Genomic DNA, 14,466 nt, shown 5'->3' with positions numbered 1-14,466 from the left:
TGATTAATTGTCACAATAGAAGCATAATGCAAATGTTTAGCCCAGGAAGACAACATTTAGTTTAATCAGTAGTTACGGCACTTGCACAGCATTTCCATAAAACATACTTTTGTTTTTAGAAAGCAAGCCAAGAACCAAAATGTTTTTTTTTTTTTTTTTTAAGTTTTTATGATTCTCTTAAATGAATATAAGCTACACATAATGTAACGACCCGACCCCCTAGGACTTAAGTTAGGCCGTTACTAAATACATGTATACATGGAACTCAAAATGATACTCGTTATGGTGAAATAAATGCTAATTAAATAAGGTAAGTTCAAAAGACTTTCATTAATTTCAAATATTAAAACAAAGTAGGGTACCCATAATTCATTAAAGGATAATAAATAAGTCTGAAAAACGATTCTAAAAAATAAGTTTTAAACATCAAAACTAAAAGTTAAGAGAAACATGAAAAGAACTCTAAATTTCATGATGCAGAAGAGTAAAAACTAGTCCCAGTGGCTCGATCATGAATTCCATTTGTTCATCGCTAGTGCATCTCTACCCTTATCTGAAACAACAACATGAGAAAGAATGAGTATAAAATACTCAGTAAGTAACTCCACTATTGGGGTCAGGCTGGACATTTATGTCCTCTAGATACCCACCTCTGGTGAAACATATAACTGCTCGAGTCCTAATGGGACACATATGCAGATGAAATAAGGAGACTGAGTCCTATCCCACTGTAGTTAAGTATGCCCGTAGTTAAGTATGCCCACTACTTCTGGTGAATCCCGAAGGAGACAAACTTGTGAGTCCCGAAGGAAACACAAACTGGTGAATCCCGAAGGAAACACAAAATCTAATGGGCATCTAACTAATTAGTAAGGATATTTGACAGTCTCAACATCATAATCATCACTGTACGAATCTATGACATACATATAAACCTCAACATCATGGCTCTACAACATACACATATACCTCAACTTCATGGTTCTACAACATACATGTATACCTCAACATCATCAGATCAAATACAACCATGGAAGCACATACCATCTCATACTAACATTCAAATATCTATGTGCATAAATAAATAATTCAGATCTCGTAACAGAACATACTTTAATCATATTATACTATCAATCTTTCATGCTGTCATTCTGTCATAACTAGCATACATCTAATGTCTGGCCGTGGGCAGTTCCAGTAGTAAGATTATTTACCTTGATATTAGGTCGAACCGAAAAGCAATTGAATCTTTATGAAATTCTTGGATCCTTAATCAAGCCTAAACATAAACCAAGCTTTAAAATTAATAATTAAGGCCAAATTCCAAACACCCAAATATTACAAAATATTTCCAGATAACCTTACCTAAGGTGTGGTCCAATTCGAATTCATCCTCCAAACCTCCAATTTTAAGTCCAAATAATTAGCAAACCAAACTCTTCTTCATCTTGAATCAACCTCCTAATCATAATTTGAAATTAGGCTTACATGATTAAAGCTTGAATCAAATACATACTTCACTACCAATGTCTCAAATAAATTATCCATATGTAACTTCGTCAAAAAAATCACTTCCAAATGATTTTACCAAAATTTCTCAACAACCAAAATTAATCCACAGGAGGGTAATCAAAGCATAAAACTTATCAAAACTCACTAAAACAAACTCCAACTTCATTGAACAACACCTCAATACCTTCACAAACTTGAATCCAAAGTTGTAACACAATGGGTATCAACCAATTGATGCCAAAAGTAAATGAGTATTCAAGAATAAACCGAAAACAAACCCAAACGGCAGAAATCTTACCCAAATCGATAGATCTAGTGACGGCAAAAGCGAACGACGCTTGAGCAGTGGTGGACGGAGATCATGAAGAAGAAACTGACGCGGCGGCTTTGGGCGACGTCGGACGGGCTCATGAACGTGAGGAAGAAAAGAGGGTGGGGTTTGACTTTTTATTAAAAAAAACAATAATAATAATAATAAAACAAAAAAAGAAACAAATATAATTACATTTAATTCCTTTCCGTTTCAAAAGAAAATTAGTTCTTGCCATTAATTTTCAATTTCAATTTCAAATTAAATAATTTCACGCCAACAATTAAATTCCTGCACATATACTTAAAGTCCAAAATTCCAAAAAAGTCCTCCAACTAATAACAATTACTGAAATTCTAAATAATAAAGTTACTAAAATTATATTATTACTAAAAAAAATGTGCAGGGTGTTACACATAATGTATCGGTACATCCAGGATTTCGTTTGCTCAATCTGCAGTGAAATTAGCAAAGCTTATATTCTGACTACAGAACCACGCTTACATTCAAAATGTTGATTGTAGTTGCATCTTGGTGTGAGAAAAAAAAATTTAAAAAGAAGTTTGAATTACTTGTTTAGTTCTTGGATTTTGAGGTAGGTCTATTTTATCTTTGAACTTTTAAAATAATATATTTAGTCTTTAAATTTTGATATTTTTAGAATTTACAGATCAAGGTTTGAGGTTCTATCAGATATAATTTTAGTTAATATCTAATAGATCAATTAATTTGTTAAAATTTCAAAATTGTCAAAAATTTATTAGATAGAAAATTGAAAATTCACGTCTTTATTAGACATAATTGAAAATTTAGGTACATATTAGACATGAGACATTTTTGAAGATTCAAGATCAAATATACAATATACACAAATTAAGGTTTAGGATTCAACCTGTAATTTAACCTAAATAAGACTAAGAAAATATCCTATTACATCTTTTTTAAGGAAACATCTGAAATTATTATGTTAAGAATTAAAGAGTCGGTTATTAAATACTATTCCAAAAATTAATTTTGGCATATAATATATATTAACAACAAAGAGATATTGTTCAATTCTCCTACCCTTTTGGTATTAAAAAAAGTTAAATTTTGGCATGAATGCCTTTTTAAAATTAGGGTTTTCAAGATACTCATGATTCTTCAAACGAACTGCGTTTCTGTTCTTCTTTAGATTTGATTTGGTTTGAGATTTTGTGGATCGAATACTTCAATAAACCAAATAAAGTGGGTTTTACTATTTGGTCAGAATTCTAATTTATATATTTCTCCAGTAGTTTGAGGCTTAACCACAAATTTTTACAGGAATTACTTTTGACCATTCAACTCAATAAAAAGATGTACTGTACCAAAATTTCCATTCCATCCAGGAAATAGTAAATGAAATATTGAGTGCAGCAATCGAAAACCCAAATACGTGGATGAAATTTGTGGGTAAAACGAATGTAATTGAGTTTAAAATATAGTTCCCTCTAGAGAAGTTTGCATATGGAATTTTAGACCTTGCAAATAAACTATGTTTATTGGAGTAATTCTTCAATTGCCCACAGGTGAGCCCAAGCTCAAGAGATATTCGGAAGAGGTATGGGGAAATGCATGTCCCAAAAGAGAAAAGTTAGAGTTTAGAGTTTCATACCGGCCAACCAAGTTAGTGAGTATATATATTGATTAAGAAATAATGGAGTTGTGCTCAGTCTGGCACCCTACAACCTTGAGGGCTACAATTACAACCACCTTGAGGAATTAAGTAGCGGGAATAATCCTCCAAGAATCAAGATTGTGAATCTTTTATTAGAATAATAATATGTTTCATACATGAGAGGAAGTCCTATTACTAGTGGGGTCAAAAGGGAATTAACATAGAATATTGTCTGATTACCCAATCAACCCCTATTTTTCTTATATCAACTATCTTGACATCATCAGAGTTGTCAAAAGGAGAATATTATAAATAGCCTCATTCGACGACCCTTTAAGAGGAGTAAGAAATATCCCAAGGAGACATCCAACCTTACTATTGTGTGTTTAGCTGAACTATATGATGCACTTAGGCATCAAAGTGTGGTAGACTCAGTACTACACCAGTGTAGGAAACTCTTACACAGGGCAACTCAAAAATCAAGACCATACTAGATATAGCAGGTCAAGGATGATCCCTTGAGAGGCCCACAATGACGAACACTTGCGAATTTCTTGCACCAACAATCTATATTGTAGAAGAGTCTCGTATGATAACTTGAAAATTTTTCTAGCACTCGATGTTACTAGATCTCTAGAATGACTAACAATGAATGGAAGTAATACTCGTATGGGCTCTCATTTAGACCCAAGTTATCAGATATTAACATCGACTATTTTAGTTAACTTCATCTATTTATATGCTCAATATGAATGGTTATCACATGACGGAACAAACTACAATACATCTTTTTGAGAAAAATACACACTTCTAGAACTAGTGCTAATATAACATATTTACCTCATAAATAAACTCTGAAACGGCAACTTATAATTCCACGCCAGTTTCTTTGAAAGCTGGAATATTTACCATTTTTGTAGTTCGTATAGAAGAGGGCCGATTGTTTTCTGCCAAAGGAAGTAGCTCTCCCAAGTGTAAGCTCTTTATGACCCATTTTATAGACTGTAAAAAGCCAGAGAGCAAGAGAACGATTTATTTCTCCGAATTGTGGATTGCTTTATCTTCGAATTATTCAACCAATACACGATTATGAAGAGCAAGCAAGTAGTTACCATCAATGGTATCCCTTGTTCCAAGGCACATTGCTTCAAGTGACGGGATGCCTTGCGCTCGTCTTCGACTACGATGACTCCAAATGAAATCTTCTCCCTATTTAGGCTCTTTACTAACCACTGTAGGGTCTTGAATACCTGTCCACCTCCATGCTGGGTGAACCAAAAAGTAGAAAAATACTGAATTGATCAGGTCTAAGTAGTAGAAACTACAAAACATTGTCTGGAGCGGTTGTTTCAATAATAAAATGACATGATATTAAGATTCAGTCCTTCATCACTTTGATTTTTGAAAATAATATGGTACTAAAATATGAATGAAAATTAGTACAGAAGAAGAAAACCAACTGAATGCAGCATATATATAGACACACACACACATATACTATCCTTCTGTAATTTACTTGTGGTTTCTTTATTATGACTAATAGAGGGCTTTTTTAAAGCTCTCCTCCGTACATGCATAGCTTTTTGAATAACTCTTATTTTTTATACCATCATTTTTTCTTTTTGAATTTAATAATTGTGAGAATGAGAGATTGAACCATCGACCTTTGAGATGGTAATTGGTTTCTTCATCACTCATAAAGAAATTTTTTTGGATCTCACTATAGGTGTCACAATTAGTCTTTTCAAAGATACTAAAACAGCAAATTTGAAGGTATGATCAAAGAGTACCTCTATGATAATTTTTAAAAGAAGTTCCAAAAATGAAGGAAATTTTGTTACCTCTCATGTCATTATTATGGATAAAGTCATGTATAACCAGTAAAGTTGATGAGCTCGGTTGAATAAATAGATAGCGAGAAAGATAAAACGGACTTGGCTTCACAAATGGGTAAATGGAGGCAAGCCTTACCTTTAATACAGTTGTCAATTTGGTGCAGAAACCTTGTTTCCCATGAAGCATGACTCCAACATTCTCAAATATATATCTTCGATTACGGTGTCTAACTGATCTTCCAATTTGAGTACAATCAGCTTGATTTGATATGATCATGTATCTTAACGGGGGGAAAAAAATCAAATAAGCCACCGACAAAGAAATATCAGAAGTACAAAAGTTCATCCAAGAACAACTACGTAAATAATAATAATTTATAATTGGATTAAAAATGTTTCAGAGCTAGCGGCGCAATGGCATTCCACAAGAAATACATGGACATATTAAGTAAACGGCATGGACGAAGGCATCTTTATTCTTTGAAAAACACCAGACTGAAAGGTTTGGTGACATTAAACATCTTTAATACTCGTAGATGGTATTTTCTTACATGAGTAATTGTATTTGATTCAATAGATAGTAGAAAATATAATATTCTATTCTTCTCAAAAATCCAAGTGAAACACGTGTAAGAATAACTTACTTCCACGGTGGTAACATGGAACAAGCAGCAATGGAATCTGTAAGCCAACTGACATTGACTATAAGGGCATTCACCGCACATCCATACAAGAATTTTGTTGTTTGGAGCTAAAACAAACAAGTTAATCAAATCAATAAAGTTGATAAATTTATAAGAATAACTATAATTTTAAAAAAAAATTAAAAAAGTTTTTTTTTAAAAATCTCAGCATCAAATGGTAATGGAATGTTCATGTTGGTTATTAAATAACATTAGAGTCTAATTGGATAATTGTAATAAAAAGAAATAACAACAACATAAGGAAACTGCCTCAAGCGTCTGTTAAAAAGTCAATTTCTTGCTCATCTTACTGAAATCAAGTGTACAAATGTTCCGGGAGAAGTTTTTAGAGCCTTAACAGAGGAACTGACTAGACAACAGGAAGGACAGAAGTTGGAAAATCCAGACTTTTTTTTATGGGAAGCATGAACCAACATAAGAAGGGCCAACAAAAACATCCCAAAAGGAATACAGGACCTCACCAACAGGCCTATAGACTGGTTTGGCGACGCCTTAGTTTTAGAATTTGATTGCAAAGAGATTTTCCCTTTAAAATTTTTATTTGGCAATTAGGAACTCTGATAAGGTGAAATTGCAAAAAAGACGTCTCTAGCTAGACCCGTGTGGCTTACACTTTATAAGAAAGCAAAGGAAAATCGAGGTTGTCCTTTCTTTCACTAAAGATGGAGCTCCAAGTGTTGGAGACTTTTACTAGAGAGTTTTCCACTAATCATCGATTTTTCATAGAGCAGCAAAGGAAAATCTAAGGCAGATGGAATGTGACCATGAATTTAAGAAAGCAAAGTTACTTCAAAAGAACAAGAAAATTCAAAAAATGGAATCAGAATTCTTCATCAAAATCAAAAGTAGATATACCAAAACCACTGAATAACACAATTATAGGCAAGGATTTTTTTTATAGGAATATCACAATTATAGGCAAGTAGGAGGGGAAAATATATGAACAGAACCTTTTTAAGTAAAGAATGATATTACATGCAGGGAACCAACCTTCTTTGAAGAGAGAATAACAGGAGGCCCCTTACAGTTTGATTTTGAAATCTTTTGCCCCCTTGAACTTGGACTAGGAATGTCGGGAAGAACTATACCTCCATTATCACATACTAATCCATCAATATCCTTTTCTTTACGACTAGAAAATCCCGTTACCAAGAACTGTATACCTTGAAATATTAATTTCTTCCTGCTCCTATAGTAGCGACTCTTGAGATGACCTTTACCATCATGGTGACGAGATACTAAACATTGATTAGAAAACTTCTGCCTTTTACCAGTTCTGAGAGTAGAATCTGCATTCAAACCAAAAGGGAAATTTTTTTAAAAAAAAAATACACAGTAAATCATGTAAATAACACCAACAATATTCCAACTCTTACAATTTTTTGGAGGATGTACTTTTTGAAAGTCCAAGTTTGCTTGAGGCTGATCATTAGCTTCTAAGAAATGGACTCTCTTCTGCACCAACATACATGGTTCAAGGGGAGTCTTATTTTTAAGTTGCATCTTCACGACGTTTTTGACCTTTTGGGGATCAGACACCGTACCCTGTAGATGATCTTTCTTGATAGAGGATTTCTTCATTATAGATTTCGATAGCTGCAGACTCTCATTTAAGATATCACGGATTTTCCTTTTCTTCACTGAATGAACAAGGAACTCGCTCCCATCACCTGCAACTTCATCACTCTTTCTTTTCAGTTCTGTTATTTCCTCAACCAAATTGTGGTCAGCATCGGTTTGGCTGTCCTCCACAATATCCATTTCTCTAGATTCAGTAGGCTCAGAGGGTAAAGTCTCCATAAAATTTGTTTTAGAAGAAAGTCTTGTACAACCCAGATGAGAATCTGATGATAGCAGGCTCATATTGCCATGTAGTTGATGTGCATAATTGTTGTCCAGTCCCCCTTCCACATCAACATGAGTGGGCAAAATTGTGCTGTAATTTTTAAGTGAAGTTAGCTGCCTTCGAATTGAAGGCCTAGAACCTTCAACATCCACAAAGGTGCCTGAGCATTCTTTCGTACAATCTTTTCCTTCATTCAGATTCTGTCCAGCACAATCAGTGTCCAATGAAATGCTGCACGGAACAAAAGAACAAAGAGGATCGACCGAGGATAGGCTACATTTCACGACTTCTTCAGTTACCAGCAAACCGTTGTCACATTTTTCGTCCAAATGACCAAAATGTACACTTGACTGTGAAGCAACTTGAAACTTGGATTCACATCTTTGCACATAAGAGTTCTCATCTGGAGCTATATCAGCAGATTCAGAAAGAAAGCTCGTCTCATTAACAAACATCGAAGGAATGGTTTTTCCATCAACATTTTGTCTCAATTGCTCAGAAATGAGTTCCTTACAAAATGGAAATGGAAGGGGAAAGACACAATAAGAGTTAACAATTAGATGAGAAAAAAAATGATTAAACTAAGAAAAAGGAAATGAATGGGAAGGAGACCAGAATAGTGACAATTAAAATGAAATACTTGATTTGGTTATGCATCAAAAGTGGAAATGAAACTTGACCTAATTAAAGTGAAAGTGAAAAGAACAAGTTTTGGGGTAAGAGAGTGACATCAATGAAAAATGTAAATGCAACCCTCCACGATGAGAAGGGATTTATAGCAATAGGAGTAGATAAAAATTACCAACACCTCCGTTATATCATTGGTGAGAAGATTAAGCTTTATGTCATAAATAAATAAGCATGCGGATCAAAACCGTTCTGACTAGGCACTTTTGAGTAACCATTTTCACATATTGAACCTAGACTAAAGTTTCTAAAATATATCCTAGTACACTCAATAAATCAATATATCATATGGTTATCATTATTTTTTCTAATAACAAATGTGGATGTGTTCTTCAATTGCAAATTTGCAATTGAATCTAGAACACTTGGAAATAAATAATAAAAAATCCACCAAACAAAGCTTGTTGATCTTGAATACTGAGTTATCTCCTTTGTTTAACACTATCAAAGTCAATATTTTAACATAATAGTTTAAACTCTAATGTATGAACCAGCATGATAGGTTGTAAATAAGAGCAGAGAACACACCTTAACTGACCAACCACCCAACCAACGACTCTGAAATCTCTCGGGAGTTAAGAAAGCAACTTGTTCATCATTTTCTGGAAATGGGAAGAAAACTGTTTAGTACTTAAGCCTGAACATTCTCACACATAAAAAATACAGATCATAGTGACTCACTTGTTGACACTTTATTGCACTCATGTAGGCTGGAGTATTCTTTGGCATCGTTTGTACACAAATTTGTATTAACTGTAGACGACACAATTTTCTGCAGTCATGATATCATATTGCTGTTACTAATAGCTTAAAGAGAACTTAGTGCTATTTGTTATGCTAACGTTCTATATTTATCTGACAATTGACAAATAGTGAAGAAATCCTAATACACCTTTTTTAAGTGGATGGAGGAAGTGGAAGGTCTTTGCTAAGTCTCATTCAAAATATTTTGGGAAGCAGCATTGGGAAAATCTCAAGATGGTGACTTTTGGACTTTTACCTGTTTCACAACAAACTCGTCTGATCCATTTTGAGCTGGGTGTTGCGACATTGAGTTATATTTACAATAGTTTGGACTAGTTGAACCTAACTCATCATCATCAGAAAGTTGATGTTGAACGTTACAACTCAGATCTTCCAAAGGCAAGCCCACAGGTTTTGTCACAACAAGATTCTCTTCGAACTGTTTCAGGGTTAATCCATTCCCCAAAATGTCTGGTTGACGTGTCATATCTACAGAATTACATTGACTGCCATGTGTGAATTCATTGTTATTTACAGGCGTATCTTGAACATCAAAACATGTGGTTTTGCAACGATCACTATTCAAAATACTGCAAGGTAGTCCTACATCATCAAATGCATCTCTCATTATGAAATCATCCAGATCTGAAAGAGAATTGGTCAAGTCCACTTCCTCGTCTACGCTTTCATAGGCACTTTCCAGCACCTCAATGCGAGCCTTTTTTACCTGGATGGAAACTTCGAGGACAGCTTCAACTGATAACGCTTCTGAATCTAGCTCAGCCTGCAATAAGTCGTGTATAACCAGTGCTTCAGATGCCACAACAGAGAGCTCAATTGCATCGTTAGCTTCAGCATTTTTAAGCCAGCCAACATCCAATTTTTCTCCCTGCCGGATTTCACAATCTTCAGTATTGTTCAGAGATTGACAGTCAACATTGTCCAACAAATCTTTGTTGCTAGAATGAGGTGGCAAATCTGTGTCACCAGCATTAATGCCCTTTCGGAAAGGAATATTTTCCCTGGGATCAAGTGATGCTTCAAACAAACTGATCGACTGAACTTTATTATATTCAGGCAATTGGTGAGATCCATCCAAATGTTGAGTTGAAGTACACTCCGAACCACCATATGATGAAAGATGTAAATGAAAATGAAGTGCCTGCTTTTGTTGTGAAAAAATCAATGAGAAAAACATGGCACCTTATTACTTGTGTATTCATTTAGAAAAAGTAATACAGCTGCAGAAATGTCCATATTTTAAATCTATGGAGTCTTCAAAATAACATTAGGAAACATATTAAACGCAACATTTACTAGTTTTCAGTTTTTTAGTTAATATTTAATTCAAGATCGCAAATATTGTGTTCATTTCTATAGATGAAGGGAATGCCTTGCCTGACAACATATTGATGATTTTCTTAAAGAGAAAATTAACATGTTGGTGAATTTAAATGCACGTGTATATTACTAATAAATAATGTTATTTGGAGTTTCAGCCCTTTCTTGATTCTTGGAATGGCGTGGAAATCTTATAGCTTATACTCAATTAAATTAAGTTCATTAATTTTTCTTCTTTTGCCAATTTCCATCACCAGTCAAAATTCTTTAAAGTCTTTTTTCTGTTGGTGTTGGGTTTACAATTCATCTCCCTTGATTTTCCTTTTTTCAATTCATTTCTAAAATGAACTGTTATGTTTCATGTCAAAAAAACAGGAGTCAGTCCAACGATTTATACCATGTCTGCACATTCCTAAGATTCTCATGCATACTAGTTGGTCTTTTCACTAAATACATACATTCCTTGAAGTTAGTAATAAACTAATCCATTTTCCTTAAGTTTCAATTTCAATGTCTAATTATTTTTTATTTATAACCGTGGCACTCTGCCTGTCTGCCGGAGCTGTTTATGCAGAGAATGTTTGCTTTCTGCTAAATTTCGTGTATTCAACCATCTAGCTTCAAAGAAGCCTAATTTTGAAATCCACATAAAAGAAACCCAAATCCGTAAAGTGGGCTACAAACTTACATTATTAGATGATGCAGCTACACTTTCGGATATGTTGTCCTGTCCAGATAGAAATAAATGAAATCTGTTGCATCCACTGTCTTTTGGATAGAGATTTGCACCTTCAAGTTTATTGATGATTCCGTACCCAACCTCCTGCAATAAATGGGAAGAGAGGCATCAAAACAGTTACGAACCATGTAGTCGGAAATGCAACTTGTAGCAGTGCTAACCCTGAAATGGTCTAACATCATGCAATGCTATATTCAATACCTATTCTCTTTTAAACCAATACTGAATTCCCACGTTAACCACAGAAAATCACGTTCTTTACATGATATGAAATTCAAAACAAAAAGAACTGCATTTTCAATTTATAAAATAAGTTTCTGACAACACCAGCAGAAAACATAAACCACCAGAATGTATCACATCTAAATTAAAAAGATTTATGGAATTGAACCACAGAGGTTGTGAGCACTTTTGCTATATTTTTTTTAGCTCAACAATGTGGGAGCAGGGATTTGAATATTTGACTTTTAGTACAGATGTACAGTGCCTTAACCGGTTGGTATTGGATTATGAAACAAAACCAAAGGCATCTCTAGATTATGTTAATATGTTTTCCAAATTCTCTTCCATTCCCGGGCACTAAGCCGCTACTGGAGCTAATATTTACTCATTCAATTAGAAAAGCTACAAAGAAAATCCTTAGTTTTAAACAAGAATTGTGTAATAAAGAAGACCATGGTAAATGTAAATACCAGAGATGGATGTCAACCTTGATTGCTGATTCGTAATCACATTCTATTACTTGCTCACTGGATGGCGTTGTATGATTATCCTGAAGCCAGCAAGGAAGCCAAGCTAAATCCTGAAATTAGTACATATTGAAAAATCAAATAAAGTTAGGATGCCTATTAGTCGCTATAATGCCAAGTATAAGACTGATGAAAAAATTCAATCTATCTGATCGAGAGAGTACCATAAAAGTATGGCTTAAAATACTGCAAATATTTCTATCAGAAACGGAGCTGATCAGACAAATGAATTTCAAAACCATGCATAAAGCATCTAAAAGAATGAATTCCATATAAATCATAAGACTGTATATTGTATAGAGACCAGATAAAAGCAAAAGAAGTTCTCGTAGGGCCGCTTGCCAAACATCCCTAGTCCTGATGAGCTCCATACATTGTTCAAGTCCACTATAGGTCAATACGAATTACAGTGAAATTGGAATTATTAGACCTTGACGAAGCTAAAGTTATTGGACATGAACAGAAATCACAAGAGGTTTCTGCTTTTGAGTATTTATAATAATTGGCAACAAAGAAAAAACAAACATACAAGTAATTGGTAAGCACCAAGGAGTAGTGGAAGCATAATTATGATTATTTTTCCTCCGTAGCAATAGCTACATCGAGATCTCAAATAAAAAGTGAATCGATAATTGAATTTGCATTATTCTCCCTCCAAGTCGAATTACGAAATTTATGAGAGATATCGCACATACTCCTGGAGAATCATACAAATTTCTCAAATTCTTGTCCCGATTTGTTCTCAAATCAACGCAACTCAATTCATTTATCGGTCAAAGTAATTATAACGAACACGAAATCGAAAACGTCTTCCGGCATCCGCGATCGAAATCTCAACATATTTTCCGTAAGCAGCGTAACAAAAAATCAATCACAGCTAACTCCGTGCTTCATCTTCTAGTTTCTCGGTTATCCAGAAAACAAACGAAATGGCAACGAAAGTAAACATACGAGAAGATTATCGGTATAATCGATGAATAGTTGATTTTTAGGAGAAATGTGAAATTTTACCTCTGAGAATTGAGGAAGACGAAGCTCTAGAGTTTCCATCTGTAAGTTGAAGGAAAAATCAATGTTCAAGTCGCTTACTCCTCCATGGAAATCGATATTGACTGCATCGCTGAGAGAGCGGCGGAGTAGAGAGAGAGACTAGAGAGAGAGATTTGGCGCCATAATGAACTTCGAAGTGGCGGGTATTTGTATCTTGAGTCTTAATTAAAGAGTTACTTTATACTTTTTTTCTAAATCGTAAGAAATACTTTTTGTTTCAAAAATAATTCTTTCCTTTTCTTCAAATATCAATTTATACCCATAAACATCGGAATTGTATCAATTTAAATCATAAACTAATAATTATGTATAGATTTAAACCCTAAATTTTAAAAATTATATCAATTTAAAGTTCAAACTAATAATTATCTTTTATAAATATATCAATTTAAACTATAAATTTTCTTGGACTGCTTTTAAATATAGAAAAATGAACTAAAATATTTACAAAATATAGCAAAAGTTTATAACTATCAATGATAGACGTTGATAGACTTCTATCGGTGTCTATCAATGTCACTGATAGACACTGATAGGTCAGTTCTAAAATTTTGTTATATCTTGTAAATATTTTCAACAGTTTTACCATTTGAAATAATTTCTCAATTTTCTTAAGTGTATGAATTTACACTTTCCTTCGTATTTAGTTTGAAGAATATCATGCAAAATATTTAATTTTTTCAATTAAACTTATGAAAGTTTGAGGTTTAATTGATAAAATTACAAGTCTAATACTATGTTTATCCAACTAAAAAATAATAAATGGTTTAAATTAGTACACTTATAAAAATTCAAGGTTTAAATTAGTAAAATTATTAGTTTATGGTCTAAATTAATACAACCTCAAAGTTTAGGAGTATAAATTTATATTTTTCCTACCTTTCTATGTAGTGTGTGTGTGTGTATATATATATATATATACTTTTGAAAAATAGTTGCCAAATATTTGAGTAACATTCTTTTATAAAAATGTTTAAATAAAAATGACTTTTTTAAAAACATTTTTTCAAGTTAATCCAAATAGAAGTTGAGTATGAATTGGAGTTTGGGAGGCAGAAGAAAATTGTCGAATACATCTATTAGATGGAGAATTTGGATTAATGTTTATGTAATTTATTTGTGTAAGTGAACTTGGCCATTTGTTAACCTTATCATATATCAATTTTTTTGTATCATATAAATGATTGATAATGTGACCTTTGTTACATATTTTTTGTGTCAACCATATAACATGACCATTAATAGGGTCATTACAATTATATTTTAAGAACTTAGACTATAAATTTGATTGCTTTATTCCGATTAATCTA

The 14,466-nt window shown here is 33.4% G+C and overlaps 1 protein-coding gene and 1 long non-coding RNA gene across 3 annotated transcripts; both read right to left on the bottom strand.

Annotated features, from left to right (window-relative positions):
* Positions 1–378: 378 nt before the first annotated feature.
* LOC150035201 (uncharacterized) lies at positions 379–2,528 on the bottom strand. The gene is made up of 4 exons (XR_016530959.1): positions 1,811–2,528; positions 1,366–1,461; positions 1,215–1,279; positions 379–553 (listed from the first exon to the last, which is right to left on the bottom strand). It is a non-coding gene; the product is annotated as an uncharacterized LOC150035201 (long non-coding RNA).
* Positions 2,529–4,176: 1,648 nt separating this feature from the next.
* On the bottom strand, positions 4,177–13,307 carry LOC120081282 (uncharacterized). Of its 2 annotated transcripts, none has more exons than XM_039036020.2 (12): positions 13,118–13,307; positions 12,067–12,159; positions 11,307–11,441; positions 9,534–10,439; positions 9,215–9,305; positions 9,062–9,135; positions 7,377–8,355; positions 6,991–7,289; positions 5,941–6,047; positions 5,433–5,577; positions 4,574–4,726; positions 4,177–4,463 (listed from the first exon to the last, which is right to left on the bottom strand). In XM_039036020.2, exons 1-12 carry the CDS (start codon positions 13,154–13,156, stop codon positions 4,329–4,331), a joined length of 3,156 nt encoding a protein of 1,051 aa, XP_038891948.1. In that variant the 5' UTR covers positions 13,157–13,307; the 3' UTR covers positions 4,177–4,328. The 2 variants fall into 2 exon arrangements, with proteins under 2 accessions (XP_038891948.1, XP_038891947.1); XM_039036019.2 differs by having other exon boundaries at positions 9,534–10,442; positions 13,118–13,288.
* Positions 13,308–14,466: the final 1,159 nt, after the last annotated feature.

This window comes from Benincasa hispida, chromosome 7 (assembly GCF_027475165.1).
Source record: "Benincasa hispida cultivar pf3 chromosome 7, pf3_genome.v1.1, whole genome shotgun sequence".
NCBI lineage: Eukaryota > Viridiplantae > Streptophyta > Magnoliopsida > Cucurbitales > Cucurbitaceae > Benincasa > Benincasa hispida.
Note: the sequence above shows the minus strand (reverse complement) of the source record. Positions and strands in the feature narration are given on the sequence as shown.

Coding starts and splice junctions, on each gene's coding strand:
- LOC120081282 (XM_039036019.2), bottom strand. CDS start 13,156: ATGGAAACTCTAGAGCTTCGTCTTCCTCAATTCTCAGAG. Junction 11,442..12,066: donor ATTACGAATCAGCAATCAAG/GTTGACATCCAT, acceptor CATTTATTGCAG/GAGGTTGGGTACGGAATCAT. Junction 9,306..9,533: donor ACGAGTTTGTTGTGAAACAG/GTAAAAGTCCAA, acceptor TCATGACTGCAG/AAAATTGTGTCGTCTACAGT.